Below are 13,174 nucleotides of genomic sequence, written 5' to 3' on the forward strand. Positions count from 1 at the left end.
ATTTTTATGCTGGTTTTCTGAGGAGTATCACTTGCATTTTGAGGGAACATCAGCTATGACATTTTGGCCATATGGCGTGTTTCTCTGTGCACGAACCAGAATGCCCGTGCCTCAGTGTTGAGGACCCCAGCAGCTGGAAAAAGACAAAGGTTTCACCTGGCTGTGGCAGATAGATAGTTATGGTGACCACTTTTCTGAGTGGATGGTTACCATCCAGGAACCCAAAGTGGTTCTGTAGAATCGTGGAAACTTGCAGAAATAGCGCATGCTCACAAAGCTGACCTTTATTTTTCCCTGGGTTGGCTGTCGGGGAGTACGAAGAGCGTGTCCAGGTGCAGTGGGGATAGGTGTGGGGGGGCACCTATGCCTAGTGGTACATAGAGGAGACCATGTGATCAAAGCAGGAAGTGGGGAAGATGTGACATGAAGCGTCTGTTCTCCTTACTCACCTAAATGACTGAATTTAAAGCCTAGGAGGGCATTCAGTGAGTACATGCTGTAGGTGGAATATTTTAACATTATTGCATGTTTTTTGTTCCATTTATTACAATACAGCAGCTTCATTAACAGCATGCTGGACTGAATTTGGATTTTCCAGCTGGCCTCCTGAAAATGTCACTATTTGTCTTTGGGTATGAACAGCTGGCATGTTTAATAAAAGATTATCCACATCAGAAAAGCCGTCTGATGTGGAAAAATGCCACATTGTGCTAAAAAATAATTTTAATAATGGTTCTCCCACAGTGACAGACGTATTCAGTTTTGACGCACATATCCAGCTTTGAATCGCCGTGTCTCTCTGCTGTCTAAGCCCCACCCACTTACAGGAGAATTAAGTCATTCATTTCATGCCAGTCAGCTCGTTCCACTTGGGAAGAGGTTTATTGTTTGTTTCAGGGTGACTTCACGTGATAACGGTTGGCTGAGGTGTGTTTCATTGTTCATGGCAACAAGAATAAACAGAATCTAGATGAACTGAGACCCTCGTGAGAAATGTGTCATGCACCTGGATGACTCAGTGAGTGCACATCAAAACTGGAGATGATGTGCTGTAAAGTTAAGACTTCACTTATAAAAAATACTGCATCACCACTTCAAATGCAACAGGATCTGGTGTCAGCACAATAAGATCAAGTGTTTGGAATTCTTTATTTACTCAGGAAACTGTTGAGTCCCAGACTTAGGTTTCAAGTTTGTAGTGTAATCTGGATTAGCATTTTTGCTTCCGGATGGAAAGAACACAATGAGCTGTGAATACAGGCGTGAAATTACTGATTAGAATGTTGGACTGCACTGAAAGAAAAACCTGCAGTTTGACATTCTAGTTTCTAACTCCACAAAAACAAGGCAGAAAGGCTTGAAAAAAATTAGGGTGTAACATAGTCAAATGGTCTATCAAACAACAAAGTTTGGTGATGATCGAATCCGGATTCCAGATCTGGTGATCCAGAACATGCAAAAATATAGGGAAAATAGAAAATGTGTCAGTGTGAGGTGACAAATGAAGCTAGAGATGCACAACTAACACCAAATTGTAGCTGAATCTGTACTGATTCAGTAAGGTGTCATCAGATTTGATGTAGCTTCAAATGTTATGGAGCTAGATCCAGAAGAAAACCGCCATTACCGAAAAATCGTTTTTATACAATAACTTTTGAACTAATAAAGACATAAAAGTGATTCCAAGTTCTAGTGGTATGTTTTCATGGTCAAGGATGTCAAATATAAAGGAAAGAAAAGTGTATGTATCATAGTTTTGGTTGTAACACTGAATTGTTGAATAGATCAGTGTGCCAAGGAGGGAATCTCTTTAGGGTCAGTGACCCTATGGCCTTGTGTAGAGAAGTGTTTCATAAATGTTAAAAAATTCATATATTTGTAGTTTAGTTGAATAATAAATTGAATTTTGTCTCTTATTTGTTTTTGTCTATAAGCACATGCAATATCAATATCAGTGCTCAGATGACAGTAGCTTCTGGGAAAGGTGCAAGTTGCAATAAACTGTGATGCCAAGCGCTAAGGATACATGCTATCCAGTCACAGCAGATGAAACTTTTTTTACTACTGAGCAAACATCATTGTTAGACTTTTTTAGGTTCAATGATTCCACGGCGTGTAGATGTTATGGCATCAGTGACCCCATGGCCTTGGCGGAGGTTTGCACTCTCTGAATGCTTCTAGTTAATTTGGTATTTCTGTTTTTAGCTCCATAAATTTTAGTCATCAATAGTGAAAACTGTACCTTTTTTATCATTCTTATGGTCAGACAAATAATCTGTTATACTTTTTAAACTAACTGGAGTATTTTTAAATTTGGACCTCTGGGTAGTCACCTTAGGTGGGACTGATAAGGTCAAATTGGCTGCACGCTCATGGCGAATATGACTCTGCTGTCGAAACTTGAACCTTGTGATACAGGAACAACCGTGACCTGTGTCCTACAACGTGTATGTGCACTCAGTGGTGTCATTGTGAGATTATGTTCTGCTCATCTCTCAACAAAACATTCACTATGTACTTTAGAAGACAAAATCCTGTTATTTGTTTTTAATGTTCTAGTTTGATAAAAGATTTTTGTACTATTTAAAGATCAAGTTTGTGTCACAAGCACATACCCTGCAATAATTTACCTGTAATGTTTCCTGTTGCATTTCAGATGGGATCCATTCGGTGTCTGCCCAGTGCTTTCTCCAGGTCACCATCATCACGGATGAAATGCTGTCCAATAGCATCACGTTGCGACTGGCTAACACCTCCCAGGAGCACTTCCTCTCCCTGCTGTTGGCCCAGTTCCTGGACGGCATCGCTCAGGTCTTGTCCACAGCCCCTGAGGACGTGGTGATCTTTAACATCCAAGATGACACAGATGTCAGCGCGCGCATCCTCAATGTCAGCCTGTCTGTGGCTGTGCCTGGAGAGGGCCACCACCGACACGGAGGGCTGAGCCACGAGAGCGTCAGGCTTGGCAGACCGCTTGAAGGTGGAAGTGGAGGGGTGGAGTTCTTCGGCTCAGAAGAACTCCAGGAGAGACTGTATTTGAACCGCAGCCTGCTGGCTCAGATCTCTTCCCAGCAGGTGCTGCCCTTTGATGACAACATCTGTCTGCGCGAGCCGTGTGAAAACTACATGAAGTGCATCTCCGTGCTGAAGTTTGACAGCCTGGCACCTTTTGTGGCGTCCGATACCATCCTGTTCCGACCCATCCACCCCATCGCCGGGTTGCGCTGCCGCTGTCCCACTGGATTCACAGGGGACTACTGTGAGACAGAGATCGACCTGTGCTATTCAAAGCCATGCGGAGCCCATGGCGTGTGCCGCGGCCGGGAGGGCGGCTACACCTGCGAATGCTTTGGTGACTACACAGGTGAGAGCCTTCGTTTCATACTGCTGGAGTAGTTTGAAAGAAAACACTTCAACACACTTTAATGTGTGACCACTGCAGGGTGAGTAACAGCAGGTAAAATACAACGACCCAAAATCCAGGTTGCAGTTGTTCAATTCACAGAGAATCAAAGGGAATCCAAAAACAACAGACAGGCAGATGTTTGTTACCAGGAGAGCATGACTGCACACACACACAGATGTTGCATTCACATGTTGGCAGCAGAGGTGTCAAATCCAGCTTCAGAAAGTAAAAGTCCAGCCACATATTTGTTCCATCTTCCCAATAAACCTTTTTGCACCTGCGTATAAGTTTTCCCCTCTCCAATCAACTTTTTAATCAAACTACGCTGTTCTTCTGAACAATGTCTTGAACATCCCATTTTCCTCAGGCTTTCAAAGAGAAAAGCATGTTCAACAGGTGCGGGCTTCATCCTTAAATAGGGGACACCTGATTCACACCTGTTTGTTCCACAAAATTGACTCACTGACTGAATGCCACACTACTATTATTGTGAACAGCCCCTTTTCTACTTTTTTTTACTAATAGCCCAATTTCATAGCCTTAAGAGTGTGCATATCATGAATGCTTGGTCTTGTTGGATTTGTGAGAATCTACTGAATCTACTGGTACCTTGTTTCCCATGTAACAATAAGAAATATACTCAAAACCTGGATTAATCTTTTTAGTCACATAGCACTACTATTATTCTGAACTGAACACTACTGTGTATATATATATATATATATATATATATATATATATATATATATATATATATATATACAGTCACTAAAATTAATATTGAATCAGTGTGTAACTTTGCAAAAACAATGTCGGACTCTGTAGTTTTCTCTGGGCCCCTCCCCAATCGGACCGGGAGTGACATGTTTAGCCGCATGTTCTCCTTGAATTGCTGGCTGTCTGAGTGGTGTCCAAAAAATGAGGTGGGCTTCATAGATAATTGGCAAAGTTTCTGGGGAAAACCTGGTCTTGTTAGGAGAGACGGCATCCATCCCACTTTGGATGGAGCAGCTCTCATCTCTAGAAATCTGGCCAATTTTATTAAACCCTCCAAATCGTGACTATCCAGGGTTGGGACCAGGAAGCAGAGTTGTAGACTTACGCACCTCTCTGCAGCTTCTCTCCCCCTGCCATCCCCTCATTACCCCATCCCCGTAGAGACGGTGCCTGCTCCCAGACCACCAATAACCAGTAAAAATCTATTTAAGCATAAAAATTCAAAAAGAAAAAATAATATAGCACCTTCAACTGCACCACAGACTAAAAGAGTTAAATGTGGTCTGTTAAACATTAGGTCTCTCTCTTCTAAGTCCCTGTTAGTAAATTATATAATAATTGATCAACATATTGATTTATTCTGCCTTACAGAAACAGCAGGATGATTATGTTAGTTTAAATGAGTCAACACCCCAGAGTCACACTAACTGTCAGAATGCTCGAAGCACGGGCCGAGGCGGAGGATTAGCAGCAATCTTCCACTCCAGCTTATTAATTAATCAAAGACCCAGACAGAGCTTTAATTCATTTGAAAGCTTGACTCTTAGTCTTGTCCATCCAAATTGGAAGTCTCAAAAACCAGTTTTATTTGTTGTTATCTATCGTCCACCTGGTCGTTACTGTGAGTTTCTCTGTGAATTTTCGGACCTTTTGTCTGACTTAGTGCTTAGCTCAGATAAGATAATTATAGTGGGTGATTTTAACATCCACACAGATGCTGAGAATGACAGCCTCAACACTGCATTTAATCTATTATTCAATTCAGTTGGCTTCGCTCAAAATGTAAATGAGCCCATCCACCATTTTAACCACACTTTAGATCTTGTTCTGACATATGGCATAGAAATAGAAGACTTAACAGTAGTCCCTGAAAACCCCCTGTTGTCTGATCATTTCTTAATAACATTTACATTTACTTTAATGGACTACGCAGCAGTGGGGAATAAGTGTCATTACAATAGAAGTCTTTCTGAAAGCGCTGTAACTAGGTTTAAGGATATGATTCCTTCCTTGTTATGTTCTTCAATGCCATATACCAACACAGTGCAGAGTAGCTACCTAAACACTGTGAGTGAGATAGATTATCTCGTCAATAGCTTTACATCCTCATTGAGCACAACTTTGGATGCTGTAGCTCCTCTGAAAAAGAGAGCCTTAAATCAGAAATGCTTGACTTCGTGGTATAACCCACAAACTCACAGCTTAAAGCAGATAACCCGTAAGCTGGAGAGGAAATGGCGTCTCACTAATTTAGAAGATCTTCATTTAGCCTGGAAAAAGAGTCTGTTGCTCTATAAAAAAAGCCCTCCGTAAAGCTAGGACATCTTACTATTCATCACTAATTGAAGAAAATAAGAACAACCCCAGGTTTCTTTTCAGCACTGTAGCCAGGCTGACAAAGAGTCAGAGCTCTACTGAGCCGAGTATTCCTTTAACTTTAACTAGTAATGACTTCATGACTTTCTTTGCAAATAAAATTTTAACTATTAAAGAAAAAATTATTCATAACCATCCCAAAGACATATCTTTATGTTCGGCTGCCTTCAGTAATGCTGGTATTTTGCTCGACTCTTTCTCTCCGATTGTTCTGTCTGAGTTATTTTCATTAGTTACTTCCTCCAAACCATCAACATGTCTATTAGACCCCATTCCTACCAGGCTGCTCAAGGAAGCCCTATTAGTTAATGCTTCGATCTTAAATATGATCAGTGTTATGTGTCGACGCGGATTGAGGAGCGAACCTGCGTCAGACAGGACCCAGCGCTAAAAATAACCAGAAAACGGTTCCAAACAAAAACTATTTATTATACACCTGTGTTTAAAAGTGTAAAAACATAAAAAAACAACGTCCCTCTGGTGGAGTGATCCGCGGCTCACTCTCCAGCGCCCGCAAGGATTAAGCCGGCGCTCCTGGACTTCCTACCACCGCCAAACACCCCCCAGGTGGACACGACAAACTGATTCTCTGTGAAGCAAAGAGACGGTGAGGTAAATCAACAGATACAACTATATCTATATATATACTATATATATATATATATATATATATAACTATATATATATATAAAACGACCATAAACCCCGTTGCCCTCCCCGGCACCCCGAAAGACCCCAGGTCCCTCCCAGAGCCCTTTGGCGGCTCTATTTTGGCAAACGGCTCAAAATAGTAAGCCGGAGAAGGGAACAGGTAAAAACTAACCCAGCTCCAACCCCAAAGCGCAGCGGAGAACCGGAAATACGTCCGGCGCCCCAACTCGACCATACCCCAGCCACTCGGGAGGGGTGGAACTACCGAAATGGCAAACGGCAACAGATCGGCCCACCCCTCCGACTGAGGCATGTCTCCGCTGCACCACACCCCGGCAACACCCATAACAATCGGTCCAAAGGCTCACCGAGGCTGGAGTGGAACCGGGCCCTAACCAAACCAAAAAGAACGCCTCTAACACCCCCCCCCTAGGTGCAGAGGTCTTCTGAGAATGCTCAGCGTGACCAACCTGCACCACCCCACAACCCACAAGACAAGCGGTCTAAGGGCAAGTGAGGTTGGGGTTAGGAATGTAGAGAAATAAAAAACAACAAAACAAAACGACCCAACAACCCAAACAGAAAATACCTAAAAACACATACACAATTGACAGGTAAGTGAGCCCAGGCGGGCTTCTAACCGCCTATCACTCCTCCAGATACGCCCCTACCTCCCCAAATACGTATAACCCCTGATTAAAGAAACCAAACATTTACGTGTGGTAGAATTTTTTTTTTTTTTTTTTTTTTTTTTTATGTGGGTTCTTTTGCCTGTCCCAGAACACTTGGAGTTACGTCACCGTTATTTCTCTTGACGCTTACGTGTGGGGGCAATACAGGAATCTCGACTCGTCCGAGCTGCATGGGCTCGTCAATAGGAGGAGCCGGAGGTCCCGTCGGAGGAGCCGCAGTGGGGCGAAGAAGAGGCGGCCCAGCTTTGTGTCGGGGAAAGCCCCGAGACAAAAAAAAACCGCTCTAATGGGCGTCCTCTCTCGCATCCACGCTCCTTCATCCGATCATCTAGACGAATCACCAACGATATTAGCTCGTCTAAATCGTTTGGCTCATCACGGACCGCCAGCTCGTCTTTTAATGACTCATTTAACCCGTCCACAAATACGCCTCGTAAAACTGCGGCATTCCAACCTGTGGGTGACGGAGTTATCGGCACCGATATCGATAATGCCGCAGCTGGAGCAGCAGGAAGCAGAACAGCTTGCGCTGCAAGCTCCATAACACGGGCATCTGTTTGTTTAATTTGGTTCGCGAGATGCTGTAATTGCTCCCGTATGTTCTCCAAGTGTTCCTGAACTTTTTCGACAAAAGGAACCGCTTCTGCCGCTGGGTCCATTATGGAATGGCCGGGAACTACTGTTATGTGTCGACGCGGATTGAGGAGCGAACCTGCGTCAGACAGGACCCAGCGCTAAAAATAACCAGAAAACGGTTCCAAACAAAAACTATTTATTATACACCTGTGTTTAAAAGTGTAAAAACATAAAAAAAACAACGTCCCTCTGGTGGAGTGATCTGCGGCTCGCTCTCCAGCGCCCGCAAGGATTAAGCCGGCGCTCCTGGACTTCCTACCACCGCCAAACACCCCCCAGGTGGACACGACAAACTGATTCTCTGTGAAGCAAAGAGACGGTGAGGTAAATCAACAGATACAACTATATCTTCCAATAAACACACGCTGCCAGCAACACACTCAGGTCAGTGTCCTTTTTTTTACTTTATGCAAATGAGCAGCCTCTCACAACAAGTGGAGGATCACTTATCCTTCACACCACAGCAGTGAGAAGCAAACTACGCAATTCTCTTTACAATTCCAGTACACTGTGTAACAAAACACCAAGTTACTATCAACAAGTACTTAAACACTTAATTACCTCTCGTGTGTGCTGACAGCATGTGTCCTCACCCCTCCCTGCTTCACGGGCTCGATGTGTCAAACCCAGGCGCGGTCCTCAGCGTCTCACAAACGAACGTCACAAGGTCGAGTTCCCGGCAGTTCTGCTTGAATCACACATGATTTAAATGCAGAACGCCATCCAATTATCTGCTTCAGCTGCAAGTCGTCCAGGCTGCACGTGAGCACCAAGCACAGGTGCTTTCCATGATGTTGATGAGGGTGAAGACTCTTCAGCCAGCACCTTCTTCACAGACAAATCAGCCCTCATGCCACCTGGAGAGCAAAGAAAAGAAAAGAACACCAAAACATCCAGCCACGCCCCCCCAACACACAACAATCAGTCTATCTTTATTAGTTGGCTATGTACCACAGGCTTTTAAGGTGGCAGTAATTAAACCATTACTTAAAAAGCCATCACTTGACCCAGTTATCTTAGCTAATTATAGGCCAATCTCCAACCTTCCTTTTCTCTCAAAAATTCTTGAAAGGGTAGTTGTAAAACAGCTAACTGATCATCTGCAGAGGAATGGTCTATTTGAAGACCTCTCCTCTCAGCCCCAACCAGTCCCAGCAGAAGACTGCCCCTCCCTGAGCTTGGTTCTGCTGGAGGTTTCTTCCTGTTAAAAGGGAGTTTTTCCTTCCCACTGTTGCCAAGTGCTTGCTCATAGGGCAGGGGTGGGCAATCATGTGCCATAAAGGGCCGAGACGCTGCAGGTTTTCCGTGCAACCAGTCACCTCAGCAGGTGATTTCATTAATGATCAGGTGTCTCAGCAGGTGATTTAATTGACAACCAGGTGTTTATGTTCAGAGGAGAAGCTCATCAGCAACCCACCTGCTGAGGTGAATGGTTGCATGGAAAACCTGCAGTGTCTCGGCCCTCAATGCCCACCCCTGTCATAGGGGGTCGTTTTGACCGTTGGGGTTTTTCTGTAATTATTGTATGGCTTTTGCCTTACAATATAAAGTGCCTTGGGGCAACTGTTTGTTGTGATTTTGCGCTATATACGAGGTCTGTCAATAAAGTATCGGACCATTGGCTGGGAAAAAAAAAACTGGCTTACCTGGAGGGTTGGAAACCTAATCACCCTCGAAGTACTCTCCTTGGGACTCCACACACTTCTCCCAGCGGTGTCACCACTGTTGGAAGCATTCCAAAAACGCCTTTTTCGGGATGGCGCGCAGCTCTGCCGTCGTCGCAGCCATGATGTCCTCTCTTGTCTCAAATCGGGTTCCTTTTAATGGTATTTTAAGTTTTGGGAACAGCCAGAAGTCGCAAGGGGCCATGTCAGGGGAGTAAGGTGCCTGTTGAACCACCGGAGTCTGTTTTTTGGTCAAATAAGTCTGAATTAAATGAGAGGAATGAGCTGCGCGTTGTTGTGGTGGAGGCGCCAATTTCCTCTGGCCCACAACTCCGGTCTCTTGCGCCGCACACCATCACGTAGACGACGGAGGACATCCCTGTAATACTCCTTTGTTAATGTTTGACCCTGTGGTGCATACTCGTGGTGTACCACACCATGGGAGTCAAAAAAAACAGTCAGCATTACCTTGATCTTGCTGCGCACTTGGCGCGCCTTCTTCTGTCTTGGCGATGTGGAATGCTTCCACTGTGACGACTGGAATTTCATTTCCTGATAGTACCCGTACACCCAGGACTCATCTCCGGTGATTATAGTGTCCATAAAGCTGGGATCAGTGTGAATGGAATCCAGCATGTCCTGTGAGACTTCAATACAATGTTGCTTTTGCTCCGCCGTCAGCAACTTTGGCACGAACTTCGCCACCACTCCTTTCATGCCCAAATCTTCCGTCACGATGGAATGTGCCAAAGTCCTGTTAATGTCCACTTCCTTCGCAATTTCTCGGTCAGTCACACGACGATCCCGCATAACCACAGCGTGCACTTTGGAAACGATCTCGTCATTTCGGCTCATTGATGGCCGACCAGAGCGCGGCTTGCTCTCCACCGTTACGCGCCCGTCTTTAAACCGGTTGTACCACTCCTTAATCCGTGTGCTGCTCATGGCTTCATCTCCGAAAGCCGTTTGGATTTTTCGAATCGTTTCTGCATGGCTGTCGCCAAGTTTCTGGCAGAATTTAATGCAGTAGCGCTGCTCCAAGCGTTCAGCCATTTTCTCTCAGGAAAAAATCCGACGAGGGGGGTGGAGTGCTCCTCCCACAAGCCGTGCTCACAGGCAAATTATGTCACCGACAGGCATGGAAAAACTCACGCATGCGCACGAGGGTTCAACCTTGTCTGATGCAATCGCACGTGATTCAAATCCATATAATTAAAAAAATAAATAAAATGGACCGTTACTTTATTGACAGACCTCGTAAATAAAATTGATTTGATTTGATTTGATATATATACTTGTATATACACACAAATAATGATTGTTTATGAGTTCAGTGGTACAAATATTTCATGAGGTGAAAGATGGAATGTCCATTTAACGAGGCAAATTGAAAGAATGAATAAACATTTATTTAGCTAAATAGATCCTGTCATTTGATATTTTATTAATTTGTAAACATTTTGGTGTTTGTCACTGGTGCTTTGACCTCATCAGTCAAACACGAACTTTAAATAGTCCAAATTGTTGTTAGTCAACTTGCAAAAAACAATTGTGATGATGTAGTCCATGATGTCATGTGCTGACTTTGTGTACAGACTAGTGCTACTGAAGCATTAGCACCGTCAATTAGCTCCTTCAAATTGTCGTCCGTCAGCAAAACAAACATCATGTTTAGCTAAATGCCGCCCCCACTAGTATGTGTGTGTGTGTGTGTGTGTGTGTGTGTGTGTGTGTGTGTGTGTGTGTGTGTATGTGTGTGTGCGTGTGTGTGTGTGTGTGTGTGTGTGTGTGTGGGTGTGTGTGTGTGTGTGTGTGTATGTGTGTGTGTGTGTGCGTGTGTGTGTGTGTGTGCGTGTGTGCGTGTGTGTGTGTGTGTGTGCGTGTGTGTGTGTGTGTGTGCGTGCGTGCGTGCGCGCGTGCATGTGTCTGTGTGTGTAATCCAGTTATCAAGCTGAGAGAAAATATACATTTTAAGTTGTATTTTGAGACTGTGGGACTGAAATTGTGTGTTGTGCTGTTGAATAACCTGCACACAGACTAGTTTGCTCATGAAACATCAGAGCGAGCTGTAGGACTGAATGGTGAGGTAAAGTCAAGGAAAAAAGATACAGCAGTTGGCTCATGGATATCGCTTTTCGAAGTTTGTTTCTTCTTTGTGTTTGAATGTTTGGCAGTGAAGAAGTCAGCGACAATTTGTCCATCCAGAGACTTATTGCTGAGAGGAATAAAGAGAGGAAATTATTAATTATGGATGCCAGCAGAAAGTCTCCTGGCTCTAAAATGCCCAGTGGCCAAAAAAATGCATAAGATAAAAAGTTCACAGAGTAAGTCGAGACAGAGAGGATAAAAAAAAATCTGTTTTCAGACATAATGAAGCACTAATTTATTACTGTTGGCAGCATATTTGCTAACTAGTTGATGGTTAGCATTTTCCTTTAATAATTTGTATGAAGGCAGAAATTGATATGCAGGTTTTGCTCCCAAAATTATTCACATCATCAGAGGGTTAAAAACTCTACTCTTGCAAACATTTATTTATTTATTTTTTGTTATGTTTTTGAGTGAAATCAAAGGGGAGAAGTTGAAAAATACTTTGAAATGAAAAGCCAATTAAAATATGCAAATATATACAATATGGAGTTGCCTTGCTTTTTAAAACCACTTATATGAGTCAAACACTGAGTTTTAATGGGATTTACGTAGCTGGTCTTTGAAGGAACGTACTGGTTTGGTTATTATGCAGTCTTACATTATTGTGTACAAATTAGTAATACATAAAAAAGCCATAATCACTGGCTTTATGTTTAATATGCAGCTTTGTGATTAAATTTCACCTAAGAGCAAAAGCTTATTGAGCTCACAGACATATAGAACTGCAGACCAAACACCGGTCCCATTGTCACTATTTTCAGCTGCTGATGGTATACAACTGCCATTTCAGTAGTATCTGGTTTGTTTGTTTTTGTTTTGTTTTTTTACATTTGCTACATTTTTAAACTGATGGAATAATCTTAACATGGGAACAATTAGTGACTGTAACATAATTTTTTTTAGTTAAGATACAGAAAATAAATTAAATCCCCCAAAGGGATGAGATCCAACATGGACCCAGAGTTGAAAGTGTAGGTGTGCAAACACACACACACACACGCAGCAGGCTGACATCGTTAAATATGTGGCTTTAGCTTTATTGATAACTGGCTTTCGTTCTGGGGCTGCCATGGCTTGCTGATGCCGGACAGCCTCCACCCTACTGGGGAAGGTGCCGCCATCTTGTCTGTGAACATAGATAGAGCTCTACAGGAAGGGTAACAGTAGGAATTTACAGCAGGCCACGGAGCAGGTGATTAGAGACCTTACAAGGCTTATGACAAATGTGGGTGTGGAATCAATTAGCTTAGCGGGGAAATTGGTGCAGAATATCCACTATGGTGATAGTGCAGTTTATCTGCCAGGGAGGGAAATTCAATAAGTTGAGACTGTGGCCTGCTTCCGTAGACGTGTCCATTAAAATCATAGAGGGGTATGCTTTGCAAACGTAATACCCATTACTACATTGGATGATGTTGAACTTGAGGATGGCCCAATGATTGTTCCAGCAATATCAAAGATTTCGTGTCTCCTACCTACAATTCGTATGGAATGTCTCAAACCTAAACCTACTTCTCGGCATCTTATAGATGCTACTCTGGAACCACCCCTAAACCCAAACAGTTCAACTATCAACCCCACTGAGGTCCTTAATCTGAGTC

At 43.4% G+C, this 13,174-nt stretch overlaps 1 protein-coding gene across 3 annotated transcripts in view; it reads left to right on the forward strand.

Moving 5' to 3' along the window:
* The window catches only part of celsr2 (cadherin, EGF LAG seven-pass G-type receptor 2), a 189,985-nt gene that overhangs the window by 62,665 nt on the left and 114,146 nt on the right, over window positions 1–13,174 (forward strand). For all 3 annotated transcript variants that reach the window (XM_034166559.1, XM_034166561.1, XM_034166560.1), the window contains exon 2: window positions 2,657–3,364. In XM_034166559.1, the coding sequence (XP_034022450.1) occupies window positions 2,657–3,364 (708 nt within the window). The remainder of the gene's footprint in view (window positions 1–2,656; window positions 3,365–13,174) is intronic.

This window comes from Thalassophryne amazonica, chromosome 3 (assembly GCF_902500255.1).
Source record: "Thalassophryne amazonica chromosome 3, fThaAma1.1, whole genome shotgun sequence".
NCBI classification, from domain to species: domain Eukaryota; kingdom Metazoa; phylum Chordata; class Actinopteri; order Batrachoidiformes; family Batrachoididae; genus Thalassophryne; species Thalassophryne amazonica.